Raw genomic sequence first — 26,898 nt, 5'->3', positions numbered from 1 at the left:
CACTTTGTATGAGTTACTAGTATTCACAAACTATAAAGAAATATTGATTTGCCTTTGTCAAAAAAAAGTACTCATTGTCAACAACAAAACGATTTGATCCACTCTTCTATCTAGAAACTTAGAGCCCATCTTGCTTTTCTTATTAGGTTTGGATCTTATTGGCAAAATAACTCTTCATTCTCAAGGATGTGCATTCATCATTAGAACTCCATATTATCTTACAAAATGAGTTGATGTTATTCCACTTCGAGCTATAACCTCTAAAGAAAATTATCAATTTAACCTTGACAATATCATTTCTCAATTTGGTTTACCTTCAACTTAGGTTTTGATAATGGTCCATCATTTGAGAACAAAGATGTGAAGTTCCTCAAGAAATTTCATATTCAACGTCATTTTCTATTCCATTACATCCTCAATCAAGTGTTGGGTTGAAGCTTCTAATACAACAATTAGAAAATCCTCAATAAAATTGTTTTAAACATATTAAGGATTGACATACTCAATTGTCTTCAATGCTTTTATTGGCCTTTTAAAGTAGCATTCCTACAATTATAGGAAATATTCATTTTAACCTCATTCATGATATTGATGCAATAATGCAAGTTAGAGATAGAATTTTCTTCATTGTGAATCTCTCTTAAGGGAATCCTTACAACAATTCCATAGAGAACACCTTCAACAACTTGAAATGCTCAAAGAACAACATATAAATGCTCTTAAACATCTTCAAGCTTATTAAAGAACCATGTAGAGAAGTTATAACAATTGTGTTAATTAACAATCCTTTTTAGTTGGTGACTTGGTCCTCAATGAGAATCAACACAATATAAGCAAACTTCCAAGTGAAAAAGGAGAGTTCAACCCAAATTGATTAGGACCATACGTCATTACTAAATTCTACAACTTTGGTGCTTACACATCAGTATATATGGATGGTACACCTCTCAACGAACCCATTGATGCTATTTACTTGTGTAGATACTTCACTAACCTTTTTTAACTAAATGGTATCCTAACATTTTCATCTTTATAGTGTGGAATGTTAGATACTTGGATTGTCTTTCTATTTAGTGTGCATTACTTCTTTCATGAAAAACATTCAATTGTCAAATATTCATTTGTAGTTTCCCTTCATAGATTATGAAATTAGAATGTTCGTATTTAGTTAGCTATAACACATTGATATTTAACTTAATGTGTCTACAATACATCATCATTTTTTGCATTTAGTTATATGCTTATGATAGTTGTTTAGTTAAATCACTCATATATCAATTTAACCATTGTAGTATTCATTAAGCAATCTCATTAGGCGGTTTATCAATCACAGTTGCATTAAACTAGACATGCATGTTCATGTTTTACTTACATCCTTGTTGCATTTAATGAAAGCTATCCAACACACTTTTTTGCACATGGATGAAAAGCATCTCAATCCTAATGACATTTGCCCTATGCGCCTTATGATAGTTTTGTAATTGATCTAGGCCCTTTCCTGTGCTAATGTAATGGATTAACGCTTGGAATTAAAATTATAGCCGAATTAGGATTAGGGTTTGCATTAGGTTTTTTTTAGTTGGTGTTCCTAAGATACAAATTAAGGTCAGAGATAATGTTAGGGTTAGAATTTAAATATTATTGGAGTAGAGTTAGTATTTCATACTATAAACTATTATCCCTCTTTCTTCGATTTGTGCCTTTTGTATTAGTTAACAAATATCTATTACACCTTTGAGTGCAAGCAGTAGCGATAACATACTTTCTGAAACTTTATATTTAAAACATAACTAATCCCAACTTTTAATTCTAAATATGTGGATATTGCTTAGGGATAATAAACGGCCAAAGAGTACATGAAGTTACAGGTAAGTAGTGTGAACAATCACTCCTAATTATGTTTTGGAATTGATATCAACCCATTTTATCCACTGCTAGAAGTGTAGAACCAAAAACAGATACAACAAACACATATAGGCTATTCATTATAAAAAGATCAAAGACTCTGTTCTCTGTTTGAGTGTTCCCTTGATATATGAAAGCATCTCATCTCTCACATCTTGAATGAGTCACTTACAATCTGCAACAGAACAAAAGCAAGCAATAGTGCATGTGACACTCTTGTTTTACATACACATGTAGTAACTACGTTGGACTAGTATGCAATGAATTACAAAAGAAGTCGATTAGCTAATGATACACATTACTGCAAGGAACAAAGAAGAAAAAAGGGCACACTAATTTATCAATATCTTTTTCCTCATAAAAAGGGGTATTTACTTATCATTTCTCAAAAGGATTTAATTATGTAGCTTATCTGTCACCGTCACAATGATTAAGCTTCGTACCACAGCTTTTTTGTCTATATCTGCTTACTTTGTTTGAATAGCTTGCAATATAATTTCTCAATTTTGCCCTGCACAATACTTTATTGGATAAAGTATTGTTTCTAATTCTGGAATGAACTTTAAGAAAATCTTTGCACTCATAACTACAATGACTTTCTTGCCTAACAATGTTTTTTTCTACTGATATGCATTTTGCGTTGTCATGATCTTCATCCTGCATGTACAACCGTTTTCCACTACATAAATTACTGAAGTAAATGTTAGGATTATGAGCAAAGGATTGCACAATCCCAGACAAGTGGGATGGTCTGATAAGCTTAATAAAAGATCGTATCTCAGAGAAGGAACAATGTGAGGAGTACGGCACTAAGTACAGCTTCCCACCAACCGAAGTGACAGAATTTTTCAATGATTCCAGATGGCAATTTTTCATTAGACTTGAATTTGTATAATCTGTTTCTTCTCCATTATAACTATCCAAACTTCCTTCAATTTTCCTGCAGTCCGTATTCAAATGGGCACTCTTACAAATGGAGCCTTCAGTGCTAGTAGACTGAAAAAGAAATGAAGAACCTGTGGGAAGAATACCAATTGTTTGATGCATTGTATTCAACACATCTAGAGTCTGGAGAGTGAGACTATAACGTGGCACTGCACGCACTCTGGTAACAGATGCGTCTATTGTGAAAACATCAGGAAGCCCAAGAAGATGCATAGTTTGTAGACGTTCGGGTCGAACCCAGATCTGTGCAGAATTAAGGTAGAATCAACTTTTACTTTATCTCTTTTCTTTCATGTCAAATAACAAAAGACCATTCAAAACATGAAAATACTTTCTCAGAAATCAATATACAGCAAATATCCTATAGATAAGATGCATCACTAAGATTATAAGATGCATTCCTTCATGACATACTACCTTAACAAGCAATTTAGACACCCTGAAGGCAATCTCAGTATCCATGAACTGAAAAATACCTAAATAATAGATTATCATCTCCCTGATATTTCCTGACCTAAAATCATTGATGATGTTTAAGAAAGAATTGTTTTGAAACTAGCCATAACCCTTCTAATGAAGTATTATACAAGGTAGCCCAATTATGTGTTAAACTCATAAGTTTGAATTATGCTCAGTGTATAAATGTCATCTAGTACTGAATGTGTGTCGACAAAGGATTGTAGACGTGTCTATTAAATCTCGGTCGGTACTGAATAATCATCAGTTAGCTGATGATCAGCTGCAATTAGTTGTCAAGCTCTGTAGCAGTTTTATAGGACGTTGATATCTTGTACATATAAATACTTAATTTTGTGATGAATAAATTAATGAATTATCAATATCTGTGTTTTTGGCATTTGCTGTTATCAATATCTCTAATTTCGTATCAGAGCAGTAGAAGAGACCTGCCACAGAATACGTGAGGGATTATTGAAGAGTGCTCTGTTGAGGATGATGAGGTGGTCACTACGGTCTAAAACTTAAAATGAATACATTGCAGAGCTGTTCATTGTAGAATATGCAAAGGAGATCAGATGAAAATAAATGGGTCTGAATCTAGAGTCATTTGAGTATTGTTTATGAGCCCCTGCTGTCGCAATAAATTTTGGTGCTGTTTGAGTATTTCTTATTTATCAGATATCTTTCTGAGTCTACATAACAGTTTGAATGCTAAGTGTCATTTTTTCTGTAGGAGGTTTTCTAGAGGCATCTATTGTGAGGTTTTGAGCAGCCTTGTGAAAAAAAAAATAGGAAAGGATGCTGTAGCCATCCCTTCTTTTGTGCTAAAGATGTAAATTTAGTCCTACCTTCTGTCTTGAGGTGGCGTTGTCTTTGCTTGAGCTATTATTCTCATCAAATCCCATCAAGGATTCAAACCGGGTAAATATGTACTCCAGCAAGAAAGACCAAAGTTCCCCAACTGAGCATTTAAAGAGGAGTTCCCTCTCTTTAGATGAGATCACTGTTTCTCAGTAGTGTTTTGTGTTGTTTCAATTTTTATTTGTGCAGGAACTGAAACTTCATGGAAGTTTTTTTTCTTCAGGCATGTCAGTTGATCAAAATACATAGACTGCTGTGTATGATGTGCCTGAAGAAAACCCACCAGATATTGATAGTAACTGTTAGAAATTTGTTCAGCGCTCCCCTCGGGATTCATGACAAGGGCTTAACCGCCTCCTATGTACTATAAGTTGAGTGGTTGTATCAAGCATTGGTAGATTGGTCTTTTGGTGCAAACGCAACCACACTCTAACAAGTGATATCAAAGCTTGGTCACAGGTTCGAATCCTCAGACCCTCAAGTAACAGTGAGGGGGAGATTATTAAGAATTTGTTCAACACTCCCCTCAAAATTCGTGACAAGGGCTTAACTGCCTCCTGTGTACTATAAGTTGAGTGGTTGTATCAGGCATTGATAGATCGGTCTTTTGGTGCAACGGCAACCCCACTCTAACAGTAACAACAACTTTCATTGAAGATGAGATTCTTATCCTATTTTGAAGAGGCCAAAACTTTAAAAACAGGGAGGGATGCAGTAGAGGATAGAAATGTGCTCAATGGTCTAAGGCACTTGTGAATTGGAAACACTATACCTTATTAGGGTTACAAGACGTACATGTGATGATTGATGTCCAATAGTTGAGAGTAGATCCAGAAATCTGGAATTTTAGCATCATTCCTTTGCAAGAGTGATGAGACACTCAATGTTCAACTGGTGTAAAATAATGTTAAAAACTTGAATTATAGCTAGGTGACTGTACTTGTGAGCAGCTTGAAGAAGTCTTACTGGTTTGAGAACTATTCTCTGAAACTAAGAATCTGAACGAAGAAACACTCAATTGTGGGTCTCGCTATGATACAGTCCAAGATACAAGAAGACCCCCAGTCTCTTAACATCTCAAAACTAAACATAAAACAACATCCAAACGTCCTCTTAACTCAATAACGAAAGTCACCAAGAAAAATGATTCTACCTTGCACAAACTCAAACCCTTCTAAAGCCTAACTTCAAATGAAAGTGAAGGTATATTTGCTGTGGCTTGAAAATGGGCTATTCTTTCAACTTCAGAAACAATAAATTGACTATCTCCCTCTTGCCAAACAAGTTGAACAAGAATTATAAAAGTTAAATAATATTTACCAAAATATCATTTGAAAAGTTCCAAATATTCTAAGTTCAGGTTCTATCAGAGCAAAGATTTCACTTAAATAAAATTTAAAAACAATAACCAGGAAATTGATTTTTAAGCATACCTTTATCTTTAGAGTGTTTGCAATGTGGAGCAACAACTCTTCCTTACCCAAAGTATCAATTCCTATAACAACGTGATGCTTGGGATAAAGCAAAATAATATTAACAACCTGTGGTTGCCCCAGACAAACAAAAAATTTGAATCAACATAAGATAAAAATGCATTACAAAATTAAGGAACAGAAACTGTGATGTTGTCCAGCATATATGTATTTTTCAAATATGTAATCCCAAGGTCAATGAGTTGTAGATAAAATAGTTATAATTCCACTTCCATATTGTTTAATGGTTAATAGTATATTCATTATTGAGATTTCTAACACAGATAACAAAATGACAGGTCTCAAAAGTCCCATGTATATGTCAACCAAGATGTAAGCAAATGAATAAGATGATAAAAGCAAAGAATATGAAGGGTACTGTAATGGCCTAAATTTGCAACCCTGTGTAAATTGCCATTTTTGCATTACCCCTACTTAGGCTAAGACTCAAATCCTACATTACCCCGAGTTTCTAGTATGGGGATGGCAGGGGATGGTGGGATGGGTTTCCAAGACGGCAAATTTTTTTGGTAATTTTGGAGACGAGTGGGGGGGCGGGGGGGGGGCGGCCAAACGGGGACGGCTATATATATATATATAGGGAAATTTTAAAATATGCATTGAAATTTGCAAATATGTGTCATTCATATGAAACTAATCACAAAGCATGTCATTTAAACATTATAGAACCATAACATACAACATTTGAATGTCATCTAGGAAATAATATTCGATTTCAGTTCTCAATAGTCAAAATGCATATCAATATCAGTGAACAATACCATAATGATAAACATGATAAATCTGAAGCTCTAAATCTAAATATGCTTAAAGCTATACACCCAAAGGCTAGAGGGCTGCCATATAGTAATAAGTATCGATGTATCATAATCATGTTCACGTTCAACATAAAAAACATAACATAAAAAAATGAAGTAGACTGCTGCTCCTATTCTACCTCTACCGCATTTGGAGGGGGGGGCCCACCTCGGCAACCTAGTAAGGAGCCTTAAAATTATTTTTTAATATTCACTTTTTAAATTTTTGCATTTTAAAAAAAATTTAATTAAATTAAAAATTAGAATTTAAAAAAAAAATATTTGGGGACGATTGGCTGTACCCGGTACGGTTGGGGGACGTCTAGGTGTCCCCTTTCCATATCAGAGACAGCCAGCCATCCCCCTTTTTTTCCCAGCCATCCCCGAGTTTCGGGAACGTCCCCTGGAAATTTGTCTTTTTTGGGGATTGCTGAGGAACGTCCCATACCCGTGCCCCCATCCCCATTTTCAAAACTCTTGTTTTTAGGTCGGGTACGCGTCCCAAGGGAACGTAGTTCAAATCCCTGTCACCCACTTGCATTCATCAACTCTCCACCCACTCTGAAATCCAGGCCTTGCGGCCTGACAACTTAGGACAAGTGCACATTGTGGAGACAAATTTTTAGGCTCTCAAGCTCTCATCATTTCTCACATGTTGGCTCCTTCATCTTAATTTGGAATCCTACCTTGTTGAGAGGAGACCCACTTTATTGATTTCTTGCTTGCATATTTGTTATTTTTATTGTTATCCTCCACTATTGATTATCTATCACCATTGTGTCTATTCGACTGTCGTAGAGGTGGAAACACCTAAGAAGGGATTTGACCGAGGCAGGTCTCCAAATAGCCACCCAACAATTTTTTTCATTTCCATGTGTGCAGGTTCTGTGGAAGGACAATCTTCAACAAGTTGCTCCGTCAACCTGTCAATCAAAACCCTCTTTTTGTCATTTAAATACATATCTGTTATCTTGTCATTTTGTTCATTTATGTCTCGCATCATTAGATTATTATTCTGTTACTTTGCTTTTTTTTATTGTCCTTCATAGTCTGTCCAAGCAGGACATGTGCGTGTCACATTGGCATCCTACAGCCGCACTGTCTTCCGCGATTCACATTGTTGTTTGAGGCAATGAGTTTGTGGAGTTTCGTGCATGTTCTCTGTAGTTTGCTCGTTTTTGTCTTCCATGATTCACGTTGTCTAAGGTAGTGAGCTTGCAGAGTTCATTGTATGTTCTCTGTAGTTTGCTCGTTTGCTTCCGATAATCTAAACATTTTTCTTAGCTCGTTTACTTCAATTATCGTCATTTATTTTCTTTCAATAACTAATCTTCATTAAACATTTGTATTTAGACACTCAATAACATACAAGCAAATCTCCTACAGCAACTTTGATCTCCCTAGCTCTGTGCGCTAGTATAAGTGAGGTGGCACAAGGGAAGTGTTCATACCTTGATACTTTTACCAGTTTCTAGGTCAGTGCACTTTTATTTTCTCTACAAGTACAAATCATGCAATTATACATAGCTCTTTGATAACAAAAATAATAATTTAGAAATCAATTACAAGGACCTGACCATGAATACTGAAAACATCAAAAGATGAACTAAATCTACAATATTAGGCTTATTACAACAAATTTGATATTCTGCTCTAGATCATTTATTCACCGCCATGATTATTTCTAAATAAAATCAATCTTGTACCCAAATCCTTATTGAGACCTTTTGTTAAAAATCAATTGATAATTACTATCCATAAATGAATAGAAGTGGTGTACATAGTACATACCTTGATTAACAAACATGTTATGTTTGGTTACATCAACCAACAGACTAGTTATAGCATATATATTTTATAAACATTTTGTGTTGGTTATTAAGGGAGCTCTCTTTGACTTCAAAAAGGTTGCCGCCTACTTTTATAGGAGATGTACATTGCCAATGTGTGTAACTAAGATATTCCCATTCCCAAAAATTTCATCTCATGCATAAATAATATACTCTAATTCTTGGTGCAGTGCTGGTGTGTTGGCTGGTTTTTGAGTGGTCACTTTTCTTCGATCATTGTCCACCTTGTTACTTGACTGCAACTCCCTCACCGTGTGGTCTTGTTGTTGTTCATGTTGGTTGATAGCTCTATTACAATTAGACTGTGACTTTCTTTGTTGGGGGACTATTGTTTGATACATTTGTTTGCTCTGTTTGCTCAAGCCTTTGTTCTCCTAGGTTGGCCTCTTCTACGGTATCCATGGAAACCCTTGAGAACCTCCACTTCAATGACACCCTTCCTTCCAAACTTACCATAGGAAGTTTGGCAGAGCCATTTTGGAACTACTTGATCAAGTTGGAAAGGTCTAAGATGAGAACATTTCTCTGGAATCTTCCTTGCAGACACTCACAGATAGGATTACTACAATTGTTTTGGAAAAAACAAACCTTAAAAACTTGATCCAAAACAGCACCAAACACTCTATAGTCGAAGAGGATATCATCAAATTAAAAACTAGACAATATGAATTAATCGACCTACAAGACTCCTTGAAATGTGAAATAGAAAAACACAAGTTGGGCTTCAGTTTGGAATAAGAGCAGTAACCTGTTGTCATTGAAAAATTTGTATAATTGAAGCTCATTGAAGAGCAGACTCAGAGAATGAGAGTTGAACCTCAAAATCCGCAGTCTTCCACCTATTACCACTGATCCGATTTTCGCAAGATAAACATTTCTTATTGAACAACTTGTTATTAGTGATATCAACTTAGAAAGAGCTTAGGTAGACTATGACTCATCATTGTTTATGTGCTTTCTCATTGCAACAGATAGACTCAAGGCTCTCAAGGCCAAGAGGAGGTTATTCTGGCTTCCCTCAAAAGTATTTTTTGATGAAGACCTCGCTAAATCACAAGTAATTGAACACAAACACTCCAAGGGTTTTGTTGCAGTTGCTAGGCAGGAAGGGAAGTGGGCATTATTCAAAACCTAAAGGCAGTTATTCACAATTCCTTTCCCCTAGGCTGGGAATCTCAATCTTCTAATGCATCTGAATGATGTGCGCAGCTTAGGGGGGTGGCCAGGCTTTGAGACAATGCAATTCTATGGGCTAATTGTTGGAACAGTAACGAGACTTTTTGGTCTTCTCCTAGTTTACTTCACAACGCCCTTGGTTCCTCTTATTACCTTTTCCTCAAAAAGAACCATGAGAGTCTAGCTTACCCTCTTCCCATAATCATAGGTTTCCAATTGATTTCAACTTTCAGGTATGAAACTAGATCTTCAGGTGGGGTGTGCAGTTCTAGAGGGATTGCTTATCTTGTCAATTATTTGTTTTGGGGGCAGACTTCAATGGTTTATTTTGATCCCTCGACCAATTTTTTTTGGGTGTAGATTCGCCACACAACTAACCATCATAGGAACCTCTTTGTTGTTGTTTGCTACTTCCCTCCAGCTGCTTCCCCTTACACTGTCCATAATGGTCTCGATGGTGACCCCTTCATTGACCTACAGAATAGCATTGCTAAGTTCTCTTCAATCAGCGAGATTCTCATTTTGGATGACTTTAATGCTCATACTCTTATCCACAACAAGGTTGTCAATTCTATTTATATCGAGGATTTGAAACCTGCTTCCTTATGGCTCCAGAGGTCTTCTGACAACACTACTAGCACCCCTCACAAAGTACGAACGTCTTCTCCTACAATTTTGTGAGGCTTTTGACTTGGTGATCCTAAACAAGCTCAACTAATTCCCTAGCTCCCATCTTTTGACTTATAAACCCATGTTGGTGGGACATGTGGTTGACTATGTCCTCTCTAGCCAATTGCTTCTCCCTTCCATTTTCCACTTTTTTGTCTCCCTTATCCCTTTGGCTGACCACACTGTCCTCTACCTTTCCTTCCAATCTTTCACTTCTCCCCTTTTCACTTGCAAACCCCATGGTTGTGTGACGAGTGTGGTTGACTACATCCTCTCTAACCAATCGTTTCTCTCTTCCATCTATCACTTCTCTATCTCCATTAACCCTTTGGCTGACCACACTGTCCTCTACCTTTCATTGTTCCACTTTGACTTTGGTGACCGTGTTCTCTTTACTGTCCACCTCAAGCCGCTCCCCCCCAATCGGGCCCCCATTTCTCTTCTCTTGGGGTGTGTTATGTCCATGTTTAATCACCTTTCCTCCTACATCTAGGATGTAGCCATGTTTTCTATCTCTCATTCCACCACCCCTCCGCTCACCTTGGCCCGATTGAGAAACACTTGCCCTATGAACAAATGATATGATAGTGAGTGCAAGGATTTTCATTGGAGGTTGCGTTTGGCTTTCAATCTCCAGCACCCCTCATTCATCTAGTTGAAAACCTCATATTGCCACTTCCTCCACCGCAAGAAACATTCCTTTATTTATCAGCCTAAGGGATTCCTCATGGCCTCCCTCACCTTGTAATAACCCCAATAGGTTATAACTTCTTCCAACACCAAAAAATCTTTATACTTCAATTGTTTGACATTTCGTCAAACACTTTGCAAGCAAGGGTCCTCTGACTGATATAACTTTTCAGATTGCTGCAGTGATTCTTGTTTGGATTTGCCTCAAAGAAAATGCTTACAAAAGACTCCAAATTGTCTAAACAATGACCTAACATAAATATGCAACTAATTTTAGGAAATAGTGAATGCATATATGAGTTCTAATCATGAAAATAATCACCTACAGCCAACTGGTATTTTAACAAACAGTTGGTATGCAAGCTAACTGGTTGATAAAAATGATATATTAATGCTCAAAGACAACTATTAATGACTAGCAATTGTATCTCCTTGATTGAGAATGAGTATCCAATACAATATTCATACTAAGTTAGCCAAGACTCTTGGCATTTACAAAGATATCAAAATATGATGATTGCTGGTAAAGTAATATGCACCTACAGCTGCCAATGAAAACTAATGCAACACTAAATATCTAGCTTCAATACTCCCCTGCAGCAGTACGCTAATCACATGCATGATTAAATACAACTAAAGCCATGGATTGCTGATACCATTGTGAGGAATGTAAAAATGAATGATATATCTATTAATGAATGATAGGTCTGATACAAAATGGCAATTACAACAGCACTCTATAGTGAAAGGCAACTATGAAAATACACATCAGACCTGGCATATGAAGTCGCCTTAGAAAATAGATGTATTGCAATACCACTAAACAGAAAATAACCTCCTCAAATGCCCAAGTCGCTCCTCTCTAGCTACCGCCCCTAATTGTAGATGGCTGTAATAATTTTCTTTGCTTTTTCGGATTGCTTTTCCGGACCTGCTTTTTCGGCCTTTTTTTTCGGTTTTGCTTTTTCGGCCTTTTTTTCGGACTGCTTTTTCGGCCTCCTCTTTTTTTCGCACTACTTTTTCGGCCTGCTTTTTCGAACTGCTTTTTTGGCCTACTTTTTTCGAACTGAAATATTTTTTCTCAATGTAGCACAAATAGAAGACTGAAGTGTCTTCCTCCCAGCTACAATAATTCAAGTGATATTTCACACTCTCAAAATCGCGTACCAATTGAGAGTTTTCGTTTTCAATGACCATAAATATTTTTTCTCAATATAGCACAAATAGAAGATTGAAGTATCTTCCTCCCAGCTGCAATAATTCAAGTGATATTTCACACCCTCAAAATTGCGTACCAATTGAGAGTTTTCGTTCTCAATGGCCAGTTGTGACTATTGCAGAAACCCTAGGCTCCACAATGCACATCAACAAACATCAACATCAACAACAACAAATCTGGATGATTAGAATGAAGCCCGAGGTGCCTATTTTTTTTTTCCTCCACTTTCTCCAAAAGCTTCTAGAACATTATTTTATTTTATCTATTAAGTGACTTTATAAAATATTTTATAATTCAAGTCACTTTATTAAATTAATTAAATATAAAGTTACTTTTTAATATTTATTTATTTGATAACTTTATAAATAATTAACTTAATACCACTTATTTATTTAATTAAAATAATTAATTAGTCATCCTAATAAAATATTCATTATTTTGGACAACCTAATTAAATTAATTAAATTAAATTGCCTCCAAAATGAGGACATGACACACCTGCTCCTCAAAATCTTTTTGGCACACTCTCTTCCCTCATGGTTCCCACCTCCCTCCCGAGCTTGACCACAATCTTTTGGTCTCCCATACTACCGAGCTCTACGATATTCCCAGCCAACCCCCTTCTAGATCACCCCCCCCACTGCCACATATTCACTTACTCAAATTTCACGAAAGCAAACAAAAATATGAATTCTAGCAAAGCAGCAAATGAGGAGAGTTTTCAAGTCAAGCTCTTCAAGCTTGGGTTCCCCCTTTTAAGCCCCTACCTCACAGATCTCTTCAACCTTGTTGTCTACACGAATTTCCCCCCCTCTTGGGCTCATCACATCATTTACCCAGTTCACAAGGCTAGAGCGATCTCCAATCCTTGTAACTACATAACCATCATGATGGGTCCAACTTTTGCCAAGTTGTAAGCTAGGTTGTAACATCCCCTTTTCTTGAGTCTTAATTAACAACTAACATACTTGAGAAATACAGTTATTACTTCATTTTCATAAGAAGTCAATTAAATCAATTACATTCATATGAATGAGATTAACGGTTAAAATCAGTTAAACAAAACTTTTTATTTAAGAATTGAAAACGCCATAAATGAATTTAACATGAAAATTAAAATCTACATATCATGGAATTCGAGATTGAAATCAAACTAGGGATGCTTCTACAACCACCCAGGTTAGTCCACAAATACCACTATAACAATATCAAATGACAATTATCATTAAATACCACTATATCAATTAGGGCATCACATACCACTATATCAATTAGGGCTTCGATTACCATTGGATCAGTTAGGGCTTTAGATACCACTGTATCATTTCGGGCTCCAAATACCACTGAATCAATTAGGGCTCCAGATACCACTAAATCAATTAGGGCTTCAGATACCAATATATCATTTAGGGCTCCAAATACCACTGAATTAGTTAAGGCTTCAAATACCACTGTATCATATAAGCTCTAGATATCACTGTATCAATTAGGGCTTCAGATACCACTATATCATTTAGGCTCCAGATACCACTGTATCATTCCTATCCTTCAGATTGCATATGAAGCGGGGTTTGCGCAGTAAAACAATGTATTAAAATTGACGTCCAAACGACCGTCACGGCAGTGCAGTTTGGCCTGCTAGTGACGGTCAAACAACCGTCAAATTTAGGCTCATGAAATGCTGATGTCAGCAAAAATAGGGCTCGCTTGGCTAACATGGCAGTCTGTACGGTACGGACTGCTGATGTGGCAAGGGGGCTAACATGGCTCAACTGACATGTCACTACTGACGCGGGCAGTAGACGTGGTAGATCCGTATAAGATGATGTGTCTACGGACGCTTAACGTGTCACCACGATGCCGAGTGCTAATGCAGATCTACGTGGCAAGTGAGTCACGACAAACATGGGGTGACAAGAGGACGTGGCTCTGCATGATGCTACATGGACAGCTGGAAGCAGAGCAGATGCCGAAGATCGGTGGTCAACGTCGCAAACCTGGCCGACGGTAATGAGTCGTCGGAAGATGGAGTGGCCAGCGATGGGTATAATTAAGCCCACATTCACAAAAGCTGGGAAGGTCGTAGGGTATAACAAATGGAACCTATGGTATGCAAAGTGGCGTGAAGCCACTGGATTATTTGATCCGCCGTAAGTTGTGAATGTCATCGGGAATGGTGTCGATCGCTAGTTATGGAATATTCTGTCGATTTGAACACCGATTGGGTTGTGCCACTGGTGTAGGAGGAATATACCTTGGGATATTCTGCGGGCGTCGAGATTTGACCACCTAGTTAGCCTGCAAAAAATGCTTCTCTACAGGCTTAATAGGCCAAAAGAATTTCGCAAGTACAAATCCAAAAATTGCAGAGAAATTTCGAAAAATTACAGAGAAATTGCAGAGACAGAAATAGAAAAGTACTGATCCAAAAATTAAATGCATAGAACTGAAAAGAAATTCCGCAAATCAAACCTTCGGGTGCCGATTTGCAAAAAAAAATTGCCACAAATTTGACTATAGCCTAGGGTAGGCAAATTTATAGTCAAAATTCACCGAATCAATGCTCCAGACGCAATGGTGAGGTCTACTTTGGCTCTAGACGCTCCCAATAGCTGCAAATACTCCAGATCTGAATCGTGGTCCTTTGAGAGATGAAGCAAAAATGGTCTCCAATGGCTATGAAATGACGCTCCCTCAACTCTGATACCATGTAAGAATTTGCCTTAGGGCAAAATGACACCAAGATCAATAAGCTCAAGAACAAAGCACAATATGGACCAAATGATGTATGATCATAATAACAATATGAGAATGAATGAATGTACATGTACACTAGAAGTGCATGTATATAAAGGCCTCTTGAATGACTAGGAGTTAGCGAAATGATAAGCCTCACAACTAAGCACATTTCCACCAAGAGTAGATTATCCTCCATTGAACACAGGACTTTTTGTGATGATGAGAGGATAAGCTTACATAGGTGTGTCACGTAAAAAGATGTTGTGGACACCATGTGCTTAATTAAAATGCGAACAACTGTGTTGTCTACATGACAACTCAGTTGAATATGCGAACTCTTGTGTTGTAAACACCATGTGCTAAAATGAGTTGCTAACTCCTATGTTGTCAACAAGACAACTTATATGAGTACGCATACTCTTAGGTGTCTACATGATAAATAATAAAATAATGCATTTAACCTAAGTAAACTTAAGTGTAAATAATAATTAATTATTTACACTAACACCCCCCCTTAAGTGCAACTTAGGGGAATGCACTTAAGCTCACAAAAGCTATGATGAAAATGCATGATTGGTCCTAGCTACTAGGCCATGTTAGGTACCCATGTAAAAATGCAATGCAATGCAATGAAATCTCTCTGAAAACGAAGAAATAGGGAAAACCTCGTGGGAAAACCCCTCCCCCAAAAAGAGAGATAAGTACAATAAAGAAGAGAAGAGTCATGTGACCCCCCATGGTGAAAAATCCGCACCCTAAAGAGATCTTGCAAATGAAGATACTTGACCTCAGTGAAGGGCTTGGTGAAGATGTCGACAATTCGCTGCTCTGTAGGACAATACTACAATGCAATGACCTGCTCATGAATCAGCTCTCTAATGTAGTGCATATGAACTTCAATGTGTTTTGTTCGCTGATGTTGGACTGGATGTCTTGAGATTTCAATGGCACTCTGATTATCACAATGTATGACTATGGATCTAGGTAGATCAAAACCAAACTCCTTCAGAATATTCTGCAACCAAATAGCTTCTATCACCGCAGTCACAGCTCCTCAAAACTCAACTTTAGTCGATGAAAGAGCAATAGTGTTATGCTTTTTACTCTGCCAACAAATAGGACCGAAACCAAGATGAAACATATATCCTAAAGTAGACTTGTGAGAATCAAGATCTCCTGCATAGTCTGAGTCTGTATAACCCATTAACTGTAGTCCACTACCAGTTGCATAGCATATCCCATTTGTATGTGTACCCTGTATATAGTGCCTTCTAGTGAAGTTCATGTGGCTCTTGCATGAAGCGAGAAACCATGCCAACTGCAAAGGGTATGTCAGGGCGTGTATGTGTCAAGTAGATGAGGATTCCAACCATCTATACAAAGTAGCATCAACAAGTGGAGTGGAACACTTTGCTTCTAACTTAACACCTGAAAGAAATGGAGTAGATGCAATCTTGTAGTCACTCATGTGAATGCGAGCAAGAAGATCAAGAGCATACTTGGGTTGTGATAATGTTATCCCTGATGAAGACTGATGTATCTCAATACCAAGGAAATAATGAAGTAAACCCAAGTCTGTCATCAAAAATTTGTCTTGAAAAGTAGCCTTGACACTATCAATGATGGATGTTGTACAACCTGTAATGATCAAGTCAACATAAAGCAAAAGTAGCAAGTGAGAATCATCCCTTTAAAGAATGTAGACATTCGGATCGGAATGACATCTGGTGAACCCTGCTGAGAGAAGGAAAGAATCCATCTTGGCATACCAAGCTCTGGAAGCTTGTTTAAGTCCATAGATAGACTTTTTCAGCTTGCAAACCAAGGTAGAATCCTGAATGAATCCTTGTGGCTGCTCCATATAAATCTCCTCATGAAGATCACCATTCAAGAATGCGTTTTTCACATTCATCTAATGAACAACCCATCTCTGAGTTGCTGCTATAGCTAGTGTCAAACGAATGGAGTTCATTTTTGCAACTAGTGCAAAGGTCTCAATGTAGTCAATGCCAGGTACCTGAGAGAAACCTTTTGCAACAAGTCTAGCCTTATGTTTATCCATACTTCCATCTGCTACAAACTTGGTCCCATAAATCCACTTACATTGAACCAATTTTCTTCCCTTAGGAAGAGAGACTAAGTCCCATGTGTCATTTCTCATAAGAGAATTATATTCTTCCTCCATTACCCTATCCCATTCTGGAATACCTGAAGCTTCTTTCAATGATTGTGGATCGGAAGCAACTGCAATATAAGCATGAGGGAGTGAGTTGTGTTGTGATCTTGTCCTCCTAGTATCTGAAGGATTCCCTGCCAATGGTCCTGCCACATCCAATCTCTGTTGAGCCCATTTAGGTCTTGTGGAAGAAGATGTAGAAGGGATATCATCAACCTCATTTGGTTGATGCTTGTGTTTGGGTCATGGAGGAACATCTTCCAAGTCACTATCCTCACTGTCACTCTCTTCAATGAAGGAGGAAGGACGAGATGAAGAAGTAAAGCTTGGACAACTTTCTTCAAAGTGTACACTCCTCTCATAGAATATGTCATGTGCCTCTGGATCCATTAACTTGTAGGCTTTATGAGAGTCTACATAACCAACAAAGATGCAAGGTTTACTTTGAGGTTCCAATGCCTTGCATTTCTGTGGAGGTATTCATGCCCATGTTGGACAACCAAAGACTCTAAAGTGCTTTACAGAAGGTTTCCTTCCGATCCAAGCTTCAAAAGGAGTTATGCCATCCAAAGCTTTATGAGGACTCCTATTCTGAATGTAGTTTGCACAATTCATTGCTTTAGCCCAAAAGACTTGATCAAGAGACTTATGTAGTAGCATGCAAGTGGTCATCTCCTTGAGGGTTTTGTTCTTCATTTCGGCAACACCATTCTGCTGTGGCGTGTATGGTACTGAATGTTGAAGGTCAATTCCCTCTTGAGTACAAAAGTCTATAAGTCTTGAGTTACATACTCTCCTCCATTATCTGTTCGAAGAACTTTGATGACTTTCTCTAACTACTTTTCTACTTGAACCTTGAAGCTGAGAAATCGTTCAAACACTTCACTCTTATGAGCCATGAAGAATACCCAAGTATAGCGAGAGTAGTCATTAATGACGGTTAGTGCATAGCGAGACTTTCCAAATGATGGCACTAGAAATGGGCCCTCCACATCACTACGAACTAGTTCAAGAACACATTGTGCTCTCCAAGACTTCCCCTTGTCAAATATTTTTTCTGGATGCTTACCAAGTGTGCAACTTGAACAAACACTATCTAAAAACTAGACTTGAGGTAGACCATGTTCTTGCTACTAAGTTGTTGAAGATACCTATAGTTGAGATGTCCAAACCTCTTATGCCATAGTTTGCTTTTTGTATTTGAATGCATTAACAAGGCTTGTGCATTAGATTTAGGCACAAAGGAAGAGAAAGTGTAAAGCCTTCAATCATGATTGGCTTCACCTATTGCAACCATAGAATCATCTTTGATGCTTTTCACTACCACTAAATCTGGAAGAAATTCAACCTCGTTTCCACCTCCATAGTGAGTGATTTGGTAGACTGAAAGAAGGTTGGAGGTAAGATTAGGAACATTAAGAACATCCTTGAACGCTCCATTATCCATCCCAACTTAACCTTTTCCTTCAACTTCCACTTCTGTATCATCCCCTACAAAGATGTTAGGTACCTCTAAATGCGTCATGAAAGAAAAATCTCTCTTTGAAGCACCTATTTGATGTGTGACACCTGAGTCAATAATTCATTCTCCCTGACTAACAGTAAAGCATGCCCTTTGCTCTTAGAATCTGAAGATGAAGACCCTTTCTCCTTTTAAGGATTAGGCAATGGAACATTGTGCTTCTTTATGATGTTTTTTAATTCATCAATATGCTTGTGATAACACTGATGTTTGTCATGACTAGTTTTCTTACAATAGGCACACTTCTTTTCCTGATTAGTGTCCCTCTTTTTGTTGGTATTAGGAGAAGACTTGCCTTGTTGTTGTTGATTTGATGTTGGCTTTTCTGTGTCCCCTTGTTTGTTATCTTTCCACTTCTTATTTTTGCCCTTTCCTTTGTTTGAACTTTCACCAGTTGAATTTTTAGAATTCTCATTGTTAGCCACCAATGCCTTGGACTTTGAAGACTTAAGAATCCCCTTTGTTATCAACTTAGCTTGTTCATCCTCTAACAACTGAGCATAGTCATCAAAAGTGATTTTCTTATAGGAAGCCCCTAAGGTAGTTTTTGTGGTGTTGAAAGAAGAGACAAATGTGGAGTATTCAGATGGCAGCTTATTATGAATGAGATAAATCAACCTATCATCTTTAATGGGACTACCACAATCATTAAGTTTTGTTCTCAACTCATTCACCTTAATGATAAAATCCTAGATAGAATCAAAGCTCTTAGGATCTAGGGAGACAAGCTCATCTTCAATCTTGTAGACATCCTCCTCTGTCACTTTACCATATAGGTTTTTAAGAGCATCCCAAGTTTCCTTGGATGTATTATATTTTATGATCTTATAGAGGATCTTGTCATCAACCCCTAACCTAATGAGTCCTAGGGCTTTCCTATCTGTTGTTTCCCAAGCATTGATATCATTTGAGATACTTGATCGCCTGTTGGTTTATGAAAAGAACCATCTGCATATTGAGAAACTTCTTTATTCATCAATTCACACCATTTTTTAACTAACCATGTGGCATAGTTATGTTGTGTTAATTTTGGAATCATAAGGTTTCCCATAATGCAAGGAAAGAAAGATAACATCAAGAAATGAGGAGCACAACACCAAGAGACACCCCCCATTTTCACTCAATCAAAACCCCCCCCCCAAATGAATGATTTTGGCACTTTATACTTAGTGCATTTGCAATAGCCACTTGCCAATTTTGGCCAAAGTGGACTTCTAATTTTGTTGTTTACAACCTCCTTTTGGAGTTCAAATCTGGTACAAAGCACTGTAACTCAGATGTAAAACAATTTTGAAGTTTGATCAAAGCAATACAATGCAAAAAAGGACCTATTTCTGAAAGTGGTAGTTTTGTCCACACAAGCCTATAATCTAATTGGAGATCTGGAAAGCAAATAAAAAATTATTCACTTTCAAAAAAAATGAAATCTAAAAATATGTCCAGATGAGCCCGTACGAAGCATTTGAAGTTGCAAAATGCAAGACTGAACAGGTACAGTCACCAAAAACTGAATTTTCGGACAAATCCGTGCACCAAAACCAAAAAATAATAGTACCACTAAAAAATTCAAGAAATTCTAGCCAAAATCAAAACAAAATTGCACTTGATTTGGAGTTCGAATGACTAAGATATGGCCTCTCGAAGTTGGACTTTCAAATCAAAACTACATATAAAGAGGGATCTGCACAACAAAACACTATTAAAATTGACGTCCAAACAGCTATCGCGACAATGCAATTTGGCCTGCTGGTGACAGTCAAACAAGCGTCAAATTTAGGCTTATGAAATGCTGATGTCAGCAAAAAAGGGCATGCCTTGCTGATGTGACCTGGCTAACGTGGGCAGTAGACGTGGCAGATCCGTACAAGATGATGTATCTACGAATGCCTGACATGTCACCACACGGCCAAGTGCTAATGCAAATTTGCATGGCAGGTGAGTCACAGCGAACGTGGGGTGACAGGCAAACGTGGCTCCGCGTGCTACTACATGAACAGCTGGAAGTGGAGCAGATGCCGAAGATCGGTGGCCAACGTCGCAGAGCCTGGCCAACGGTAATGAGTCACCGAAAGATGGAGTGGCTAGCGGAAGCATGTTCTACTGGCAATGAAGATAAAGTCGGCGACGATGTTTGTGGTCGCCAAGAAGCTCACTGGAAGGAGGAAAGTCTACGGCCAGCAATGGGTATAATTAATCCCACATTCACAAAAGTTGAGAAGGTCGCAGGGTATAACCAATGGAACCCGTGATATGCATAGTGGCTTGAAGCCGCTGGATTATTTGATCCGCTATAAGTTGTGAATGCCACCAAGAATGATGTCGGTCACCGGTTATGGAATATTCCATCGGCTTGCCGGTGTGGAAGGAATATACCTTTGAATATTTCGCACACATCGGGATTTGACCACCTAGTTAGCCTACAAAAAATGCTTCTCTACAGGCCTAATAGGCCAAAAGAATTTCGCAAATACAAATCCATAAATTATAGAGAAATTGCAAAGACAGAAATAGAAAAATACTGATCCAAAAATTAAATACACAAATCTGAAAAGATCATACCAATTCCACAAATTGGGCCTTCGAGTACCAGTTTGCAAAATAATTTTACCTCAAAAGGGTAGACAAATTTATAGTCAAAATTCACCGAATCAATGCTCCGAACGCAATGGTGAGGTCCACTTTGACTTTAGACGCTCCCAATAGCTGTAGATACTCTGGATCTGAATTGTGGTCCTTCGAGAGGTGAAGCAAAAATGGTCTCCAATGGCTATGAAATGACGCTCCCTCAACTCTAATACCATGTAAGAATTTGCCTTAAGGCAAAATGATGCCAAGAACAAGAAGCTCAAGAACAAAGCACAATATGGACCAAAGGATGTATGATCATAATAAAAATATGAGAACGAATGAATGTACATGTACACTAGAAGTGTCTATATATAAAGGCTTCTAGAATGACTAGGAGTTAGCGAAATGATAAGCCTCACAACTAAGCACATGTCCACCAAGGGTGGATTATCCTCCATTGAGCAAAGGAGTTTTTGCGATGATGAGGATAAGCTTACATAGGTGTGTCACATAAAAAGATGTTGTAGACACCAAGTGCTTAATTAGAGTGCGAACAATTGTGTTCTCTACATGACAACTCAGTTGAATATGAAAAATCCTGTGTTGTAGACACCGTGTGCTAAAATGAGTTGCTAACTCTTGTGTTGTCAACAAGACAACTCATATGAGTACGCATACTCCTAGGTGTCTACATGATAAATAATGAAATAATGCATTTGGCCTAAGTAAACTTAAGTAAAGTGTAAATAATAATTAATTATTTACACTAACAAAACAAGATATCATCATGATAAATGTTGAAACTTGTTGCAATCTGCTTTATGCATAGATTTGCTACTTAGTATGCTTATCACAACTATGATCAGAAAGATTATGTTCTTGAGACTATTTGGAAAATATCATTGGATAATATATTTCATTCTAGATTTTATTGCATTTGGAAAAATGCTTCCATAAAGGTTGTATCTAATTTATTATGAAAGTTTAAAGAAGAGGAATGATAACAAAGGACATTGAGTATGCAGCAAAACTCATATCGTAACTTGAAATAAATCTGGGAGGAAAAGAGTTTTATGAGCCTAACTGATTGTTATGGAAAAGCAATGAAATGATATTGAGATAACATCACATGACCTGATGTAGATTTTTAATAGGTCTAAAGCCTTGAATCGATTGGATATCTTGTAACATCCGGTTCTCCCGGGTCTAAATTAACATTTAACATACTCAAGAAATACAACTATAATTTTGATTTCATAGGAAGGCAGTTACATCATTCATGTTCATGTGAATATGATTTACCGTTAAAAAACAATTATACAAAATTTTCTTAACTACAAACTTGAATTACCATCAAATGAAATTACTACAGAAAGTGAAAACCACATACCTCAGAAAACTGAGTTTGAATCAAACTAGGGATGCCTTTGCAACCACCCGGGTTAGTCCACAAATACACTATAACATCTTCATATGACAACTATCATCTAAAAACTGCTTTCTTAAAATCAAATTAAATACTTCTATTATTTTAAATTAGGGCATCACTTACCACTGTATCAATTAGGGCATTGTTTACCTTCAGTTCATTTAGGGCTTCTGATACCGCTATCTCACTTAGGGCTTCCAATACCATGGATTCATTTTAGAGCTTCCACGACCATGGATTCAATTTAGGGCTTCCAATACCACGGATTCATTTTAGGGCTTCCCTGACTATGGATTCAATTTAGGGCTTCTAATACCATTGTATCATTTAAGGTTCCAGTTGTCACCCAATCAATTAGGGCTTCGAATTTCTTTTCCTTTCGATTACTTATCTGTGACAATTTCTCAAGATTAGATAAATACTTATATTCAATATTCATATAAATGAAAACAATTCACAAATCAATCCAACTGTAAAGTAATGATAACAATGGAATACTTCAATTTAATCTTACCTCATAAATAAAAATGATAATACATGTTTCTGATAAACAATTGAATGCATGACTTATCTCTATTTGACGCATATCCGACATTTTGAGAGAGGTTAAACATTGTCAGGGGCTATACCACCCAACCTCGAACCACAACATATCCCCACACAATCTCTAACGTGAAAGGCCCTCCCTACCAGAAATTGACAGGGAACATCATTCCATCCACCAGGCATCATGATATATATACACACCATACGACTTGGCAGTAGGAGATCACCATAACAGGGACAAGCATGAGCTATTAATTAATTCATATTAAATAATAAATATTGAGATGTCATAACTGATACTAGTTCATACTACTGATGATTCCTTTCTCACACCTCATCCCCAACTTCTTGGCTACACAGCTGGGTGAGTCCTAGGTATTCGAATTCTCAAAGTAGACGGCTCTAACAATTATTCAAGAAGTTTACATGCAATCATCATTTCACATTTTGTGATTATATTCTTTAAAGATCATAAAATTGACAACAACCTTGACAATCATTCAACATGAATGGAGCATATATGAGCTAAAGCGTTATTTATTTTATTACTTATTTGAATTCTGATATCATCCTTGTATTTTCTTTTACAAGTTCATCTACACCTCCTCACCATAATCAGGCCTTCGAACCGATAACTCCTTGGTGCCTGAACATTTATCTTTATCTGTATAGCTTGCACCTTCATCACCTCATTCTGGCCCTAGCCAGGTGTTATCCTTGGTGCTCTCAAAACTATTAACAAATATTTATCATATTTCCAAATGGATAAAAAAATAAAGTTTCATGAAGAACTTCAAAGACTGTTCATAAAGATTGTCATTCTTGAATGTAATCTATCTTTTGAGACCTTCAACTAAAAACAAAGGTATTTCCTTGGACAAGAAGATCATATCTATCTTTGGTTTTTGCCTAATTACATGGCACATAAAAAGTAGAGGCAGACTCTAAAGAAGATTTCAACTGGTCTGAAACATATTGAAGGTGGCATACTTGAAACAAAATCTAGAACATGGAAATCTTAAATAGGATAACTCACAGCCGACTCTGTTTAAACATAGTAAATAAGAAAGGAAAGAAATAAGCACGTCTCCTTACGTGACACACACTGTTCTGCAGTCAAAAATGCTTCCTCTTAATTCAAATTGTCTCCTACCGATTTTTCCACGAAACTGCACTTGTTTTTGGAATGCAAGAATAAATATAGTCGGGTGCTATTGACACTGTAGTAGAGCAAGGAAGTATTCGAAAAGAAATTGTAAAGAAAAGAAGCTGGAAATTAGCGTGGGTGCCGGTATACAACAAGGCTAACATATATATATTGGAGTCGACCTTACGGCTTCCTATCGTTACAAGATTCAACACACGGTTCAAAAAAGGATTTTGAGCTTGGGGGTTATTAGTCCGACCAGAATGTAAGAAGAAAGCCGTAAAGAAAAGGTGAATTACTGAGATACGACAAGGTTTGCATATAATAATATTGAGCTGACTATACGGCTACCCAGCAGTTACAAGAAAACCATCTGAATACCAATCAAATCAAATTATAAAAAGAAGGAAAAATAATTAAAAGATTGGAAAAGTGGAACGATTATACAATCCAAATCGCCAAATATTAAATTTGATTAAAAGAAAAGAATAAGAAGTTGGAAAGAATTAGAAAATTAAAATTCGAAGATTATAATAATATAATTATTATAATCCAAACATTATTATAAAGTACAACTATTAAATTATTAAATGATAATGGTGCCAAATCATGGTTATATTTAAATGAACATTTATAAACAATTATTAAAAATACTACGACAAAAGATAATTTAAAATCCTTTAAGATATGTTTTATAAATAATTTAATTATTTTAGTTAAATTATTTATTAAATAACTCAATTATTTTAATTAAACTATTTATTAAAATAACTCATGCAATTCCATAGATGTATTATGTTCCAAGTCGCTAGGTCCTCTTATCTGTCTGCCCAGTGATGGTGACGCTTTGGCTAATTCTTTTTTGACAATGCTTCCACCCCTTCGGCATGCTCCCTACAAAAATTTTCTCCGTAATTTAAATTATAAATTATATAATCATAACAGTTAACCTTTCATCCTAATTTCATGAATTGGTGATTAATGATCAACTAACACGTCATCTGCACTTGAAATCATAATGACCAACTAACTTACGATTTCGCCAAATTATATCAAATTAAACTGTCAACTGACTTCATGCGAACCTCAACAGCTATATTTCAAACTAGGTCAAAAATTGGGATGTAACATATCTGCCCTTCTTCAGATGTTGCAGACGTATCCAAAGTGTATAATATTGTAATCCTCAACGAGTTGAGCACATACGGTAGAGATGTTGCTTGCGAATGGAAGTATAGAGTGGAAAATAAGAGGATCTCGACACAAGAAAGTATGTGAAATCAGGACCTAAGGGTGGCGGAAAGAGTAAGGAAAACGTAGCAAAGAAAGGTAGCCAAGTGTGCAGGATATCTAATTCCCGACTCTACTCACAACTTCCACTTAAAGAACTAGCCGCAACTTCTTGGCTTTCGAAACATAAAAGATTATTATTGATTTATCGTGCCAAGTGCTAATTGGTTAAAAGCATAGAATATTAAAATGGAAAAGATAAAGCTGGAAGAAAGAGTTAGAAAAAAATATAATTTGGTTTATTATTATAATATATATTTACATACGTTCATGTAAATATATTGATGGGATGACATCATTTTATTAAGTCATTATAATATAATGGTGTCATTTCATTTTTATATTTATATGTACGTATATACATGTATTTTATAATAATAGGGTCAAAGATCATTTAAAATCCTTTGAGGTACGTTTTATATTTTAACTCAATTATTTTATGTTTTTCAAATTATTTATTTAAATAGCTCATGTGGTTCCATCGATTGTATCTTGATGTTCAAGTCGCTAGATCTTCAACCCATTTGCCCAATGATGGTGATGCTCCTATGCCAAATTCTTTTTTGACAATGCTTCCACCCCTTTGACGTGCTTCCTAGAAGGAAATTCTTCGTAGTTAAATTATATAACAAGTTATTTAATCATAAATAATCATAACGACTAACCGCCTATTCAATTCCATGAATTCGTGATAAATAATTATGACTATCTTATCGTTTCGCAGGATTATAACAAATTTAACTATCAATTGACTTCATGTGAACCTCAATGGCTATATTTTAAACTAGGTCAAAATTTGAGATGTAACATAGGTTATCCACACTCTTCTTTCTAGAGAGCTTGATCTTCAAGGGATCTGGGTCCAAGGGTAGGCAGGCTACAAAACGAATTTCCAAACCATGGACCCACATTTTGACTCTCTACTCTATCATCGAAGAAGCTCATTGTCACTCCTCGAAGGTCTACTATTGCTTTGTGGATTTCCACGAAGCATTTAATTATGTTGAGATCACTTTTTCAGAGGCTTATAGACATTGGTCTTTCTAAGATACTATTGGTTACTATCATGAGTTTATACGAGAGGGTCCTTGGTCATCTCAGGTTCCCGTATGGCCTCTCTAACTTTATCACAACTACTATTGGGGTCAAGTAGGGTTATCCCCTTTCTCCCACCTTTTCTGGGATCTACATTGATGAGTGAGAGACTTTCTTCCAGGAGCATTCCATGGGGACGAGTGCCTCCTCCACCAAGTTTTAATATCTATTTTTCTCTTTGCAGATGACATGGTTCTCTTTGCCTCCTCTCTAGAGGGTATTCAGTAGCAGTTAAATCGTCTTGCCCTATTCTATGGTCAGTGACATTTCACAGTGAATCTTATAAAGACCAAGATTATGGTCTTCAATGGACTCAAAACCT

At 36.8% G+C, this 26,898-nt stretch overlaps 1 protein-coding gene and 1 long non-coding RNA gene across 3 annotated transcripts in view; one reads left to right on the top strand and one right to left on the bottom strand.

The window, feature by feature from the left end:
* Positions 1-2,241: 2,241 nt before the first annotated feature.
* LOC149553937 (DNA repair metallo-beta-lactamase family protein) overlaps positions 2,242-26,898 on the bottom strand; it is a 77,696-nt gene continuing 53,039 nt past the window's right edge. The window contains exons 3-5 of one of the 2 annotated variants that reach the window (XM_089789271.1): positions 5,604-5,711; positions 2,937-3,093; positions 2,539-2,845 (exon numbers count right to left, since the gene is read on the bottom strand). In XM_089789271.1, coding sequence (XP_089645397.1) covers positions 2,781-2,845; positions 2,937-3,093; positions 5,604-5,711 — 330 coding nt within the window. In that variant the 3' untranslated portion in view covers positions 2,539-2,780. Of the gene's footprint in view, positions 3,094-5,603; positions 5,712-26,898 lie in introns of both variants that reach the window. The other variant, XM_089789270.1, reaches the window with a different exon arrangement.
* Positions 2,586-26,898, top strand: part of LOC149553936 (uncharacterized) — an 86,329-nt gene continuing 62,016 nt past the window's right edge. The window contains exons 1-2 of the long non-coding RNA XR_016353208.1: positions 2,586-2,718; positions 2,852-3,108. This is a non-coding gene — a long non-coding RNA (uncharacterized LOC149553936). The remainder of the gene's footprint in view (positions 2,719-2,851; positions 3,109-26,898) is intronic.

This window comes from Cupressus sempervirens, chromosome 6, assembly GCF_028749045.1.
Source record: "Cupressus sempervirens isolate cs-2001-9-10 chromosome 6, ASM2874904v1, whole genome shotgun sequence".
Lineage (NCBI taxonomy): Eukaryota > Viridiplantae > Streptophyta > Pinopsida > Cupressales > Cupressaceae > Cupressus > Cupressus sempervirens.
This window is presented reverse-complemented; position numbering and strand designations above follow the sequence as displayed.